Source organism: Chelonia mydas, chromosome 1, assembly GCF_015237465.2.
Source record: "Chelonia mydas isolate rCheMyd1 chromosome 1, rCheMyd1.pri.v2, whole genome shotgun sequence".
NCBI classification, from domain to species: Eukaryota; Metazoa; Chordata; order Testudines; family Cheloniidae; genus Chelonia; species Chelonia mydas.
In genome coordinates, this window is record NC_057849.1 from 37784892 (window position 1) to 37798096 (window position 13205).

General features: G+C 40.9%; 1 protein-coding gene across 1 annotated transcript in view; it reads left to right on the plus strand.

Moving 5' to 3' along the window:
* Nucleotides 1-12695, plus strand: part of DDX10 (DEAD-box helicase 10) — a 321863-nt gene extending 309168 nt beyond the window's left edge. Inside the window, exon 18 of the mRNA XM_037890408.2 lies at nt 11875-12695. Coding sequence (XP_037746336.1) covers nt 11875-12067 — 193 coding nt within the window. The 3' untranslated portion in view covers nt 12068-12695. The remainder of the gene's footprint in view (nt 1-11874) is intronic.
* Nucleotides 12696-13205: the final 510 nt, after the last annotated feature.

Sequence of the window (13205 nt, forward strand, 5' to 3'; positions counted from 1 at the left end):
GGACGCGGCAGGTAAACAAACTGGCCCGGCACGCCAGGGGCTTTCCCTGAACAAGCGGTGGACCACAGTTGAGAACCACTGGTCTAAGAGATGTTCCTGTGCTATTCTGGAGGAAAGAATTTAGTATAATTGTGGTCAGAAAAGCTCTTTAAAGATCAGTTTTACACATCCCAGATGAGTGCCCTAACCACCTGGCTATTAGCTATTCTAGAGTGAGTCACCTGCAGTCTTTCCTGTTTTTGTATAACGGTAATGGGATGCAGGAGACCTGGGTTCAAATCCCTGGTCCAAATAAGGCAGAGTGGGGAATTGAACCTGGGTCTCCCACATCCTAAGTGCCCTCACTAACAAGCTATTTGCTATTCTCAGGTGGGTCTCTTTCTCTCTCTGGTAATGACTCAGAAATGCAATCCTGGACCTGAAAAAATCTTTCTGTTGAAAGTTTAATTGAAACTGACTATTTCCCACAAAAAGTTTCAGTTTTGACAAATCAGCATTTTCTAGCACAAAACTGTTTTGCTGAAAACTTCCCAACCAGCTCGAGGGGGTGAGAGAGAGTGAGGGGTCATAGGAAGTCACGAGTCAGGGCCCAAGTAAGTGACTTACTTGTAGTGACTTTATTGTAGAACATCCCTGTATTGAGATGCTATTACTGCTGTATTAGTAAGGCCAATATTGAAATACTGAGTCACGTTCCTTTAAAAAAGAAGTTGAAAAATTGGTAGGGATTCAAAAAAGAGGTACAACACTGATGTAAGGTCTGGAAAACATGCCTTCTAGTGAGAGACTAATTATCAGTGCATGAAGTCCATCCAAGAGAAGGTTAAGAGGTGACTTAATTATGATTTAGAAATAGCTATGTGAAGAGAAGATTTCAGTTAGTAGAAAGCTATCTAATTTAGCAGACAAAGGCACAAAAAGATCCAGTGGTTGTAATCTGAAGCAAGATAAATTCAGACTAGAAATAAGGGGTGGGTTTGTTTTGTTTAACCAAGAAGGTAAATTAATCATTGGAACAATCTCTTTGTAGCTAGAAACAAGGTGGATTTTCCATTAGTTGAACTCATTAAATCAAGATTGATGAATTTCTAAAAGATAAGCTCTAGCTCAACCCAAAGATATGGGCTTTCCACTGCATGCATCCGATGAAGTGAGCTGTAGGTCACGAAAGCTTATGCTCAAATAAATTTGTTAGTCTCTAAAATGCCACGAGTCTTCCTTTTCTTCTTGTGGATACAGACTAACACGGCTGCTACTCTGAAACCTGGCTTGATGAAGGAATCTCTTATTGAAATTCTATGGCCTTTGTTAATCAAGGGGGTCAGACTAGATGATTGTAATGGGTCCTTCTGGCCTTTAGCATGTGAAACTGCTAGTGTACCTAAACAAGAGAGCCACACAATACTTGAATCAGCTGTAAGTGAAAGAGGGACATATGGTTTTATAATAAGATTAAAATATTAACTGACTTGATGTCTCAACGGGAGATACAAGGAGCATCTGAAACAGATGGTACAGCACAGTTTAAAAATATGGAGAGGAGACCAAGATTTGAAGCCTGGTGTCAGACTAAGCAGATAAGGAGTAAATGTGTTTGAATGTCAGAGGTAGGATGGATCCATTTCATGGAAAATTTTTAAACACACTGGGCAGTAAGTTGTTGACATTTGTAGTTCATACCAAACAGGGTAGGAAAAAACGCCAATACCCAAGAAAAGGATAATATAATTCACAGTGATATAAATATACTGGAAGCATGGGCAGTATGTAGTGTCCTATCAACTTTCATTGCAAATACTTATTTCAAGTTTTATTTTCATTGGTCTTTGAAAATAATGATGCTAATACTGTAAGACTTACTTAAAATTCATTGTCTAGTACCTTCCTTCTGAGGAATTAAAAATTCTTTACAAACAGGAATGAATGAATACTTGCAACACTCATGAGGTTCAGTCGGTATTTTCCCCATTTTACAGGTAGGAAGACTGAAATGGAGGTTGTGACTTACAAATAAAAATTATTGGGTACAGAACCCAGGTCTTCTGATTGCTATTTCAGCACTCTCATGGCCACTAAATGCCGCCTCCATGTAAGGCCAATAGTGGATAAAATTGTAAAATTTTTGAATAATGCATAAAGTGAGGGGAAACCTAGTAATGCAAGAAAAGAGGAATTAAATGTAGAATGTCCGAGTAAGTTGTTCATGCAAAGTATGGAAAACTCTGGGGACCTTGGAGATTTATATTTTAAATTAAAGCAAGTGCTTCGGGGCTATAACCACCCTACCCAGGCTATCTGAATGAACTAAATACAAATACACAAGGAGAAACACAAAAAGGTTGGGTCGTTAAGAAACGTAGAGTGAATTTAATTGCACACAAAGCACTTAATAAACTAAATGAACAGCAGCACCTAAGGCAACAAGCAGAACAAGTAACCTAAGAAGTACAAAAAGTAAATTGGTTCAGGTATTAAGAAAGGAGAGATTGCGGGCACAGTCAGCATAGAAGTTGGAGCCCTGGGTTATCTCCACCACCAAATCCTCTGCAATACTTCCAGTATAGTGGAGAGAAATATTTAACAGCTTGTTTTGTTCTCTGTTTTCCATTTTATTTTTTTCTTGTTCCAGACTATAGTAATTCTACTTTAAGACAGACTCATCCTGTCTTTTGGTTTCAGTGCCGCACAAGTAGATTAATCTTCTCTTTTTCTTCAATTATTTTTATACATCTAGTTGTAGAACAGTTTTGATTTACATCTGTGTAATGGCCAGTAAAGAGAATAACACAACACAATATATTTTCATTACCATTGCTATATGCTGTAGCATTCTGACAGTAAACTGGAAAGAAGCTGCACTGGGCTGTATGGAAGGGACTGCAGTAATTAATCTTCATTAGGATTGTTGCCATGGCCTTGTAAATTAAAATTTATTATATGGAAGAAAGTTTGTGGCACAACATGTTTGATTAGCAAAATGCCAATACTTAAGGGATAAATTATTCTTAAATGTTCTAATTATTTTTTATGTGCAGATTCATTCATTATTAACTGAAAGTTTCTTTAGGAAAGTTGAACTGCCAGGCATGCTGGAATTACATAGCAACTTGTTGGCTGCATTATATTTACACGGGCAACATTTCAGCGTAGCGCTGGTAAACGCAGCCTGCAAGAAATACTATAGCAAATGTAAATACGTACAATAGAGGCTTCTATCTGAGGCTCTCAAAGCATCGTATAAACATTATTGTTTAAGTAATGACAATGTGCTTGAAGCTGCACATGGCCCTTTATTTCAAACTGTCCCTCCTCGAAGCTCTTACAATCTAAAGAATAGAGACTTTGAGTTGACAAGACATATGTAAGGGGACTGTTGCCCCCTTACTAACATTCAGTGGGGGTGTTTTGGTTGGCTAGCTCCCAGTACACAAAGGGGAAAGGTCTATGGGAAATCAGGACCCTGAGACTGATAGTCCCCAGGAACAATGGGGAGAGGCCAATGCTCCAGGTCAGCCTCAATGACAGGGCAGGCAGGCTAATCACGGAGTCAGGAGGCCAGGGAGGTCCCGTTCTCCGTGTGAGCTGGACTTGCCTGGGTCAGACAGAGTGGGGCCGAGCTAAGGAGAAAGCAGGGGCCCGAGCAGAGCTGGGCCAGATCCAGAGAGAGCAGCCCCTGTCCTGGGAGCAGAGCTGCAGCCCCAAAGCCAGAGGCACAGCCCAGAGAGAGCAGACTTGCCCTGGGAGGAGAGCTGCAGCAACCAGAGCCAGAGGGGCCAGAAAAGCAGCCCAGGAAGCAGGTCATTGCTGGGAGCAGAGTCACAGAAGCAGCCTGCAGAGCAGACCTGTCCTGGGAGCAGAGCTGTAGCTACCAGTGGCAGAGGGGCCAAAGAAGCAGCCCAGGGAGCTGGAGGCAGAGCAGCAGTAGTGCTGAGACAGAGTGGTGGAGCTGGGGCTGGAGCAGTCCGGAGCTGGGTGCGGTGAGCAGCTGGGGAGAGCGAGGGGGACCCTGGGCAGCGGACCCAGCACAGCGAGACGCCTCAGCCAAGAGGCTCTGCAGGCCAGGCTCGGATCGTAACCCCGACAGGGCGGGGGGTGACACTGGGAAGAAGGGCCCTGCCACCTAGAGCCTGAGAGCGTGTGGCCCTCCAGAGCAAGTGTCCAACCCACAGCATCCCTGCAGCACAGCCAGGGCCGGAGAAGGAGGCCTGGGACTTACAAGGAACAGACTGTGAACTGCTCTGACACTCCAGAGACACTGTTTGTGATGTTCCCTGCCACAGAGCGGGGTGATGTGTTTCCTTTAACCTTTCCCATTTTTCCTTATTCTTTTTAAAATTAATTGTTGATTAAATAACTTGCATTTGCTTTAACTTGTATGTAATGGTCATTGGGTCAGAGAAGTGCCCCGTGCAGAGAGAGTACCCCAGAGTGGGGACCCCCTAGCCCCTGTTCTAGGTGACCACAGCAGGGTTGGGGGTCGAGCCCCCCAGGAATCCTGGGCCCAGCCTTGTTGGGGTTACGAGGACTCTGCCAGACAGGAGAGTGGAAGGGGAGTCCTCAAGGGCAGGGAGGCCACTGGGTAAAGGAAGTGGCAGCAAGGACTCAGATCCTTTCACTAGCCCACTTCACCAGGGTAGTGCAGAAGCCAGGAAAGTTCCCCACAATAGCGGGACTATTCCCCCACTTACACATTCTTAAAAGCCTGAAGGAGTTAATTGCTAGCAATTAAAAAAAAATCAACTCATTTCTTGTGGCTATCACCCCATAACCCTTGGGAAGTAAGTAGCAGTTTCCTTCATTTTATAGGTTGTTAAACTGAGATGCAGAATATTACTTGCCCAAGATTGCACCATCAGAATTAGAACCCCACCTTCTTGGATTCCAGACTCCTGTGCTAGCACTCATTTCAAAGATGTAGTTATAAGCTGTGTGATTATGCATGTGCATCAAAAGTGATCTATAAAGTGAAAGCACCTGTTTTGTTGTGTTTGGGTTAACATGGGTATAAAGGGTGGCCCACAGGAATTATTGTGCACATCCCTGAAATCTGCAGTTAGTACCTTGCTGCCCATGCAAATATAGCCACTCAGTAAATTAACCCATCAGGCTACCTGAAGCTGTGTAGGTAATTCAGGCTGCTGCAGCAGTGAAAAGCTAAACTGTACCAGATAGCACAAAGGAAGACTGCAATCCAGCTGCACATGCCACTTTCCAAATGTTATAAATGGAAAGGGAGAGGGATTTTGGCCTGGGTGTTCCTCCTTATGAATCGTGCCATTTAGTGGATATATCACCTTACTTCGTTCCATGATTTTCAATATTCCTGCACTAAAAATACCTGTTTTGAGGTTCGCTTCATCCATTTCTCTTAGAAGTGTCTCTATGCTTCTTCATGACCCCACCCCAAGTTGCTTACCATGTTAGATTCCCTCCTTGTTCATCTACCTTTCACCACACCTACTCTCTATCATGACTGGAATTAATAGGCAAACTTACTGGCTGCTGAAATGCACGTACTTTTGTTTTGCAACATGTCCCATTAACTTAGCAACATGCCTCTTCAGTAACAATAAGAAACAGTTTGACTCAAGAATAACCATCCCACAAAGCTTTTGGTGAAAACCCTTGTTTTGATGTTTTGGATTGTACAGAGACTGGAAAACTTACAGTTCCATTTAAAATGTGTTATACAGTTAAGTTTTCTAGGTAACAAGATCTAGGCCTAATCCGAGAATCAGGTGTTTGTTTAACCTGCTCTTAAAAATCTCCAAGGATGGAGATTCCACAACCTCCCTAGGCAATTTATTCCAGCGCTTAATCACCCTGACAATTAGGAAGTTTTTCATAATGTCCACCCTAAACCTCCCTTGCTGCAATTTAAGCCCATTGCTTCTTGTCCTATCCTCAGAGGTTAAGAAAAACAATTTTTCTCCCTCCTCCTTGTAAAAACCTTTTACATACATGAAAACTGTTGTCATGTCCCCTCTCAGTCTTCTCTTTCCCAGACTAAACAAACCCAATGTTTTCAATCTTCCCTCATAGGTCATGTTTTCTAGACCTTTCATCATTTTTGTCGCTCTTCTCTGGACTCTCTCCAATTTGTCCACATCCTTCCTGAAATGTGGCGCCCAGAACTGGACACAATATTCCAGTTGAGGCCTAATCAGCGCGGAGTAGAGCGGAAGAATTACTTCTCGTGTCTTGCTTACAGCACTCCTGCTAATATATCCCAGAATGATGTTCGCTTTTTTTGCAACAGTGTTGCACGGGTTGACTCATATTTAGCTTGTGGTCCACTATGATCCCCCGGTCGCTTTCCGCAGTACTCCTTCCAAGGCAGTCATTTCCCATTGTATGTGTGCAACTGATTGTTCCTTCCTAAATGAAGTACTTTGCATTTGTCCTTATTGAATTTCATTCTATTTACTTAAGACCATTTCTCCAGTTTGTCCAGATCATTTTGAATTTTAATCCTATCTTCCAAAGCACTTGGAACCCCTCCCAGTTTGGTATCGTCCACAAACTTTACAAGTGTACTCTCTATGCCATTTTCTAAATCATTGATTAAGATATTGAACAGAACCGGACCCAGAACTGATCCCTGCAGGACCCCCACTCCAATGGTGTCTCCATCTCCAGTTTGAGGTGGGGTTTTTTTTGTATTTATTATAAGCCAGCTGCTTCTTATGTTGTATTATTTCTTCATTGTTTTAATTACTAAGATTGTTTTGAACTAGCATTCTAGATGCACTATCAGTCAATTATTAATGCAGCTGAGGTTTCAAAGCCTATTGAAGTACTGAAAATAATTGGCAAAGCAGCTAAGATTGTTTTTATTTAATTAGGCTTTTAGTCTTACTCTTTTTAAAATGAACTCCCATAAACCCTGCTAAGCGTACAATAGGTTCCTTGGAAAACTTTTGCGATTGACATTAGAATAAGTACATATACTGTCAACATATGTTTAGTGGTTATACAGCACCCAAAGTATACTAAGGACTGTATGGAGAAATAGGACAAGATCCTTGCCCCCAAGAAGTTATAAACTAAGTATCAATAGCAAACATCTTAAAGGGACACACCTGCAAGGTTGACAGACCCAAAATCGCAACAGATCTAAACATATTTTTTTAAATGTCGTAATTCTGAAAAAAAAATCTTTCTAACATGAGAGCTGCAGTCTTGTTTCACTCCCCTCATTCTCTACTGGGCAGGCAGAATAAATGTAAGGTTCTTGGATTGCATGGGATATGGATACACGTGTTTGTGTCATGTGTTTCTTCTCCCCGTCTCCTTTTTTCATTTTAATGAGTAGGCAGAGGTTGACATCTGCAGTGTCTATTCTCGTCCTTTTTACAAGAACAGAACCGGTAGGCAGACATATGGATCACACACCTGCAATCTCAACACAACGAAGGCAAGACAGGCAGCAAGATAGAAACTTTGTCATTCTCTTTATACTAAGTTAGAAAAAGGAAGAACATATTGTAATGTTGATCTTTTTCCCGGAGGGACCTGTGTTCTGGTGGTGTTTGGATGTGCCACTGTAGTCATATTCTGAGCTGTCATTTTAATTGTAAACCTTGTTTCTGGAAGGTTTATAATGTAGGCATTTTAATGTGCCTGCAATTTGTTGCACTTCTCAAAAAGTTACAGTTGGCTGAAAATCTGAGTCCAGATTTTGTTACTGCCAGTCCAGGTGTGTCTGATTTGGAAATTCCTTGTCCGAAGAGTCTAAAATACAACTGAGCCTCATACTTTTGCGCGGTGTTGGCACACGTGTGCACTGATTATTGGGAGTTACTTGGAGTAAACATTGTTTCTAATGGAGCAACCTTTAAAGTAGTGTATGTGATCTACAATACAGTGTGTGCGCCAAACTGCACTAAAACTGAATAATGGCAGAATGTCAACTAAGTGTACACAAAAATCTTTGACTTATTCATTTCCCCAGATTGTTAACAATATTTTCTAATAGTCTTCCTTCTGCAGTGACCACTATACAGTGTTCCATGTTATCACAGGCAGGGCTGGTAACATTGCATTATAATGTTTCCCATTGTAAGACCCCATTCTCAACTGCTTATAACTTTGACAACTTTTAGCCATTTGGACTTAAATTTTCCATGCTGGGTGTGCTCCTCAGGCTGAAGTGTATTGGAAATTTTCAGCCAAAACAATTCAGGCATTTCTGAGAACAAGGATGGGGGGAAATATATTGTGTGTTGTCCCTCCCCCCCATCCCGTGTAGTGAGGAGGAGAAAGCTGAATGAACCAAATGCAGCAGGGACAAGAGCTAGACCTAAGGAGTTTGGGGAGTACACTGGGACAAGGAGCCTTGGATGGACATATGAGAAGATGGAGAGGCTGGTGTTGGGGGGAGGAGAACAAGACTGGGAGTTGGGGTAGTGGAGACTGGGACTGGCTGGGCAAGGAGACTGGGAATAGGAGCTGAGGGACTGGCTGGAAAAAGTGTTATGTAAGACTGTATCATAATACATACACACAAGGGGACTGAATGAAGATTGCATGGGCAACCTTAATTCTGGTATTTCCTAACTTCTGATTGCTTGATCTTGCATCTTAATGTTGCTTTAACACATAGGGTTGGGTTGGTTCGTTTTTGACATGTAACCTGGAGTTTGTCCATCCAGAGTCTTAGTGTGTGGCAAGTCAGTATGTGAACGTACAGCACTCTAGCCTGCCACACACTTACTGCCTGTGTGGACCTTGCTACCAGGCAATAAACATTACATAGTATGCTTTGACGTAGTGCCATTTCAAACAGCCATACATCCACCTGCACTATGGAACTTTTAGTGCACAGTAGCAGGGTCCATGTGGACAGTTAGCGTGCAACAGGCTAGAACACTGCAGATTTACACCTGGCTTTGCCGCACACTGACTGAATAGACAAGCTCTTTCCTATGGCCCAAGTGTGATGGATGATTTACAGAACATAGAAAAGACGTGTTCCTGCCCCCATCGCTTTTATCTTAATTTAGATAAGATAGAAGTGTGAAGAAAAACAATGAGAGGGACAGGAGAAAGGAAGACGAGTTACAGGGTATGTGGTAACCCAGATAGGTTACATGCTCCTCTGGTTGGTCTCAGTAAGTGCATAAGACTTTCCCTCTTTACATGATTCATACTAGTTTATAAACTGAGTGAAATGTATTCATTTGATTTTGTTGGGAGGAGGTGTACCTAATATTATGGGAGTAAGGCAGGCAGTAGAGGATCTGAGGATCGGAGATTTTGGAGAGAGCAGGGAGATGAAAATAGAAGGAAGTCTGGCAAAGTATGATGGTCTGCAGATAAGTAAAAGGAAGAGTAAAGAGAGGTATAAGTTGGTTGAGCTCTACCCTCCTCTGAACACTGCAGTCAATACCATATGTGCTCCAGATCTACACCTTTCCCGGGGCTGGGCTCACATAACATCAGCAAGCATAAAACTCTTCTGCCTAAGCTTTCTCCGCATGCTTGTCTGTTCCTTGGGTTTCCCTGTAGGACTTCCACTGTCCCACACCCTAGTTACCTATGTCTCACGGACACTAACTTTGCTATCTCCTGGTTGCAGCTAACAAGGTCCACCTACCATCATGAGTCTTAGATTATAAACTCTTTGGGGAATGGACCATGTCTACAGTTGTTTATATAGCTCTATGTGGCCCTAGTACAACAGTACTGAGGCTTTTAAAAAGCCTTTGCTGAAGTTGCTGATGTCACTGGTGATGACCCATGTGTTTGGGTGTCAAGTAGTTGGGTCCTGGAGTCCCTGACACTGACTCCCTGCTTGGCAGAGGAGAAGGGAAGGAAGGATGGACAGGCAAGACCATTTCCCTGGCTTCTGCAAGCTGGTCCAGGACTCTTCCAGAAGGAGCTGGGTTTTTTTAAGGTTGGGTGAGCATCTAAACTTGGGGTTTAGTAAGGAACTTATGCACAGCCTGAAGTAGTTTTTCTAAAGTACAGTTGTAAGAGGACCATTTAAAGTCAATGTGGATTCATAAAAAGCAGGAACAATAGGTAAGGCTTGGGTTTTGCAGCTTTAAATCTTGCTGGAAAGGCTTTATACATGTTCATTACTTTCCTTCCTGAACTTGTCTTTAATATTTGGAATTTATGTCATACATTAGTAGCAGCAGAGGAAAGAAATCTCAGTTAACGCCATCACTCTGATCTTAATACTTCTCAGTATGACTGGGCATCGCATGGGGTGCTGCATGCTATAATTACATACTTTGTGAGCTGCAATATCAATGCTCAGCAGTGTGAGGGAGGTGAAAGAAGTAAGGCATGTGTCACCCTTACCTTGAGTTTCCTGGTGTGCTTTGTCACCACTGAGTTAATGTACAGTTTGCATTTAATATTAAGTATTTTAACTGAGCTGGTCAAAAAATGTCAATTCTTGTTTCAGGAAATTTTGATATTTTTTTTTATTTGGAAAATTTCCCATTAAATGTATTTTATGAAAAAAATTATGAAAATCAAAAACCATTTTCAGTTTTTAAAAAATCATGTTTTAGTTTTAAAAAACCAAACGTTGTAACAGAAAATGGTTTTCCAAAGCCAATTATTTTCAGGTTTTGGTTTTGGTATTTCATTGAAAAACTGGAACATTTCTACCAAAATGAAAATATTTCATGAAAACAATTTTTCTGAAAAATAAAAGTTTCAGCAACATTTCAACCAGCTCTAATTTTAACAATAATTTAAAAACAAATCCAGTTACATGTATGTGTGTTGATGGGATGGATAGCAAGTGACCTGTTAGAGCCCGATGGCTTCCCTGAGACTATTTTAGACTCATGCATTTGTTCTTGGTGCATCATGTAGAAATCTCATGTGCTGACTTTAATTAGCACAGAGAGGATTAGGATAAAAGTGAGGATTATCATACCCAATGGTTCACAGTAAAAGCTGTGCTTTTGTCAGGAGCATTTGGGAAAACATGAAACACAAGAGCGATGTTTGAGTTTCTTGTCTTGAGCTGAAATGTACTTACATTTTGGAGGTACTTAATATAATATTGTGCATGCAAATCTCTGAAGTAGATGGTGGCTGTTCAAAGCCATAGATGGTCCATGGAGGAAAAACTCTGCGAGCTGCACAAAATCATTTTATTTTCAAGTTCATCTTCTTCATATTTTCTGTGGTTTTTTAATCATTATTTCCAACCCTAATATTAAACGTGTTGCTGTTGCCCCTGCTTCTCTGGAAACCATGATGCATTCTCCTCCTGATTGCTCTGACTATAAATAATTGTTCTCAGTAGTTATAAAGAACACAGTTTCTGAACCTTATTAGTATAAACTCCTGCCCAGGAAATGCCGCTATAACTCACATTTAAAGTGGCTGAAAAATCCTGTTGCTAGATATCACTGTTCCTCTCATGGCAAAGACCTACATAATAGTTTCCAAGGATTTATTTCTAGGGAAAATGTTTTTAAAACATTGGATGGGCCCAAATCATACCCTGTAGCCACACTGGAATGTTGAGAAAGTTTGGAGTCTGCTCTGGATGACAATTCTAACATTGTGACTGTTGTCTAGGTCAACTGACATATCACTAAATCAACTTTTCCAAGTTTTCTATCACTACAAAATGCAACAAGTATTGTATAAAGCCGGTATTGATTTCTTGATATATTTTAATCAATTAACTACTAAACAGACAACAAAACATTCATTTCTACGTGAAAGGGATTCTAATTTAGACATTTAGAGTTCATCTAATTCCATTGCTATCCTCGTCTGAATAGTAATTTTATGTTTGCCTCTTATCTGGCTATAAATTTGCCTTGTTTAAAATGAATTGTTTGATTGCATTGATTACCACAGTTGTTAAAAAGAGTAATTGATTTGTTTCTGCAGTGAGCTTGAGGAGAAGAACGGAACAAGGAAAAGAGGCAAGAGCAGCAATAAAGCAGCAGCAGCAGAAGAAACGCCACTGAGAAGGAAAAAGGCTAAACTTAGCGATGAGGACTCTTTTGTGCCATTAGATACAGGGCTTTCTCTGGCAGAGGATGAAGAACTCGTACTACATCTGCTCAACAGTCAGAGATAATTATTTTTCCCCAGTTTTTTTCCTAGGTCATCTTTGCTCTTATGTCAGAAGTCTGCACAAAATCAATCTGGCATCAGGGCAGATGGGTATCTGCGGACATTGATAAATGAGTTTCATGAACAATGGACTTGCCTCAGATCAGATATTAGATTATATACAAGGTTATTCTTTTCCATGACGTATATTCAGTATGGTTGGTTTGGGATTATAAAGATTTCCAAGCCAAATTTCCAATCTAAATCCCCTGATGACATTTTGTTAGTAGCACATTTATAATTGAAAAACTCCAGGTTTGAAGTATTTGTTGTACTTCTTTGTAAAATTTAAGCTTGCTTCATAACAAAAGCTTAGTGTGCTCCAGTCTGAATTTTTCTTGTTTTTTGGCAGGTTTGTAATCTCAAAATGTAAAGAAAGTGGATTAAAACTATTAAAGAATAAATATTTTTCCAAGCTCAAATGGTGAACAGTAGATATTACTTATTAAATGAAATGCAGATTTGTTTTTACTGTAGGTAATACACATTTATTTAAAAGCTCCTGAAGTTTTTGAAATAAATTATATGTATATCTCTTTAGCTTCCCTATGAAAACAATTAAACTTCTCCAGCCAGTTCGCATTTCCATTATACTTACAATTCTGTCAGCTGTGTTGAAAGAATCAAAAAAAGAAAAAACAGAAAAAGAGAAAATTCTGCAAGGGCCAGGCAGACAACGGGACACTGTTCTGTCTTCCTAGAGCCAAGACATGAGATGTTATTCTAAGATTGCGTAGGCTTCTCAAGTCGATGGGCAACGGTCCATTGGTCGTGGTTCATATCAGAATTAATGACATTGAGTCTGGGATATCTCACAGATGGTAGATCCAAGTTTCCTGAATGTAAGTGTACTGTAGAATGGACAAGCGATCTTCTCTGAGATCCTTCCAGTTCCACAAAAGAAGGGAGGCAGAAGATTCTAGAAGTAAATAGCTGGCTATGTAAGTGGTGTAGAGTGGAGGGTTTTGATTTTGTGGAACAATGATCCACTGTCTATGGGGAGAAGGGGTCTATAGTTTGGATGGCTTCCACCTCAGTAGAAGAGGAACAAATCTCCTCGGGGACAGGCTGGCTAGAGCAGTCAGAAGGGTGTTGAACTAATA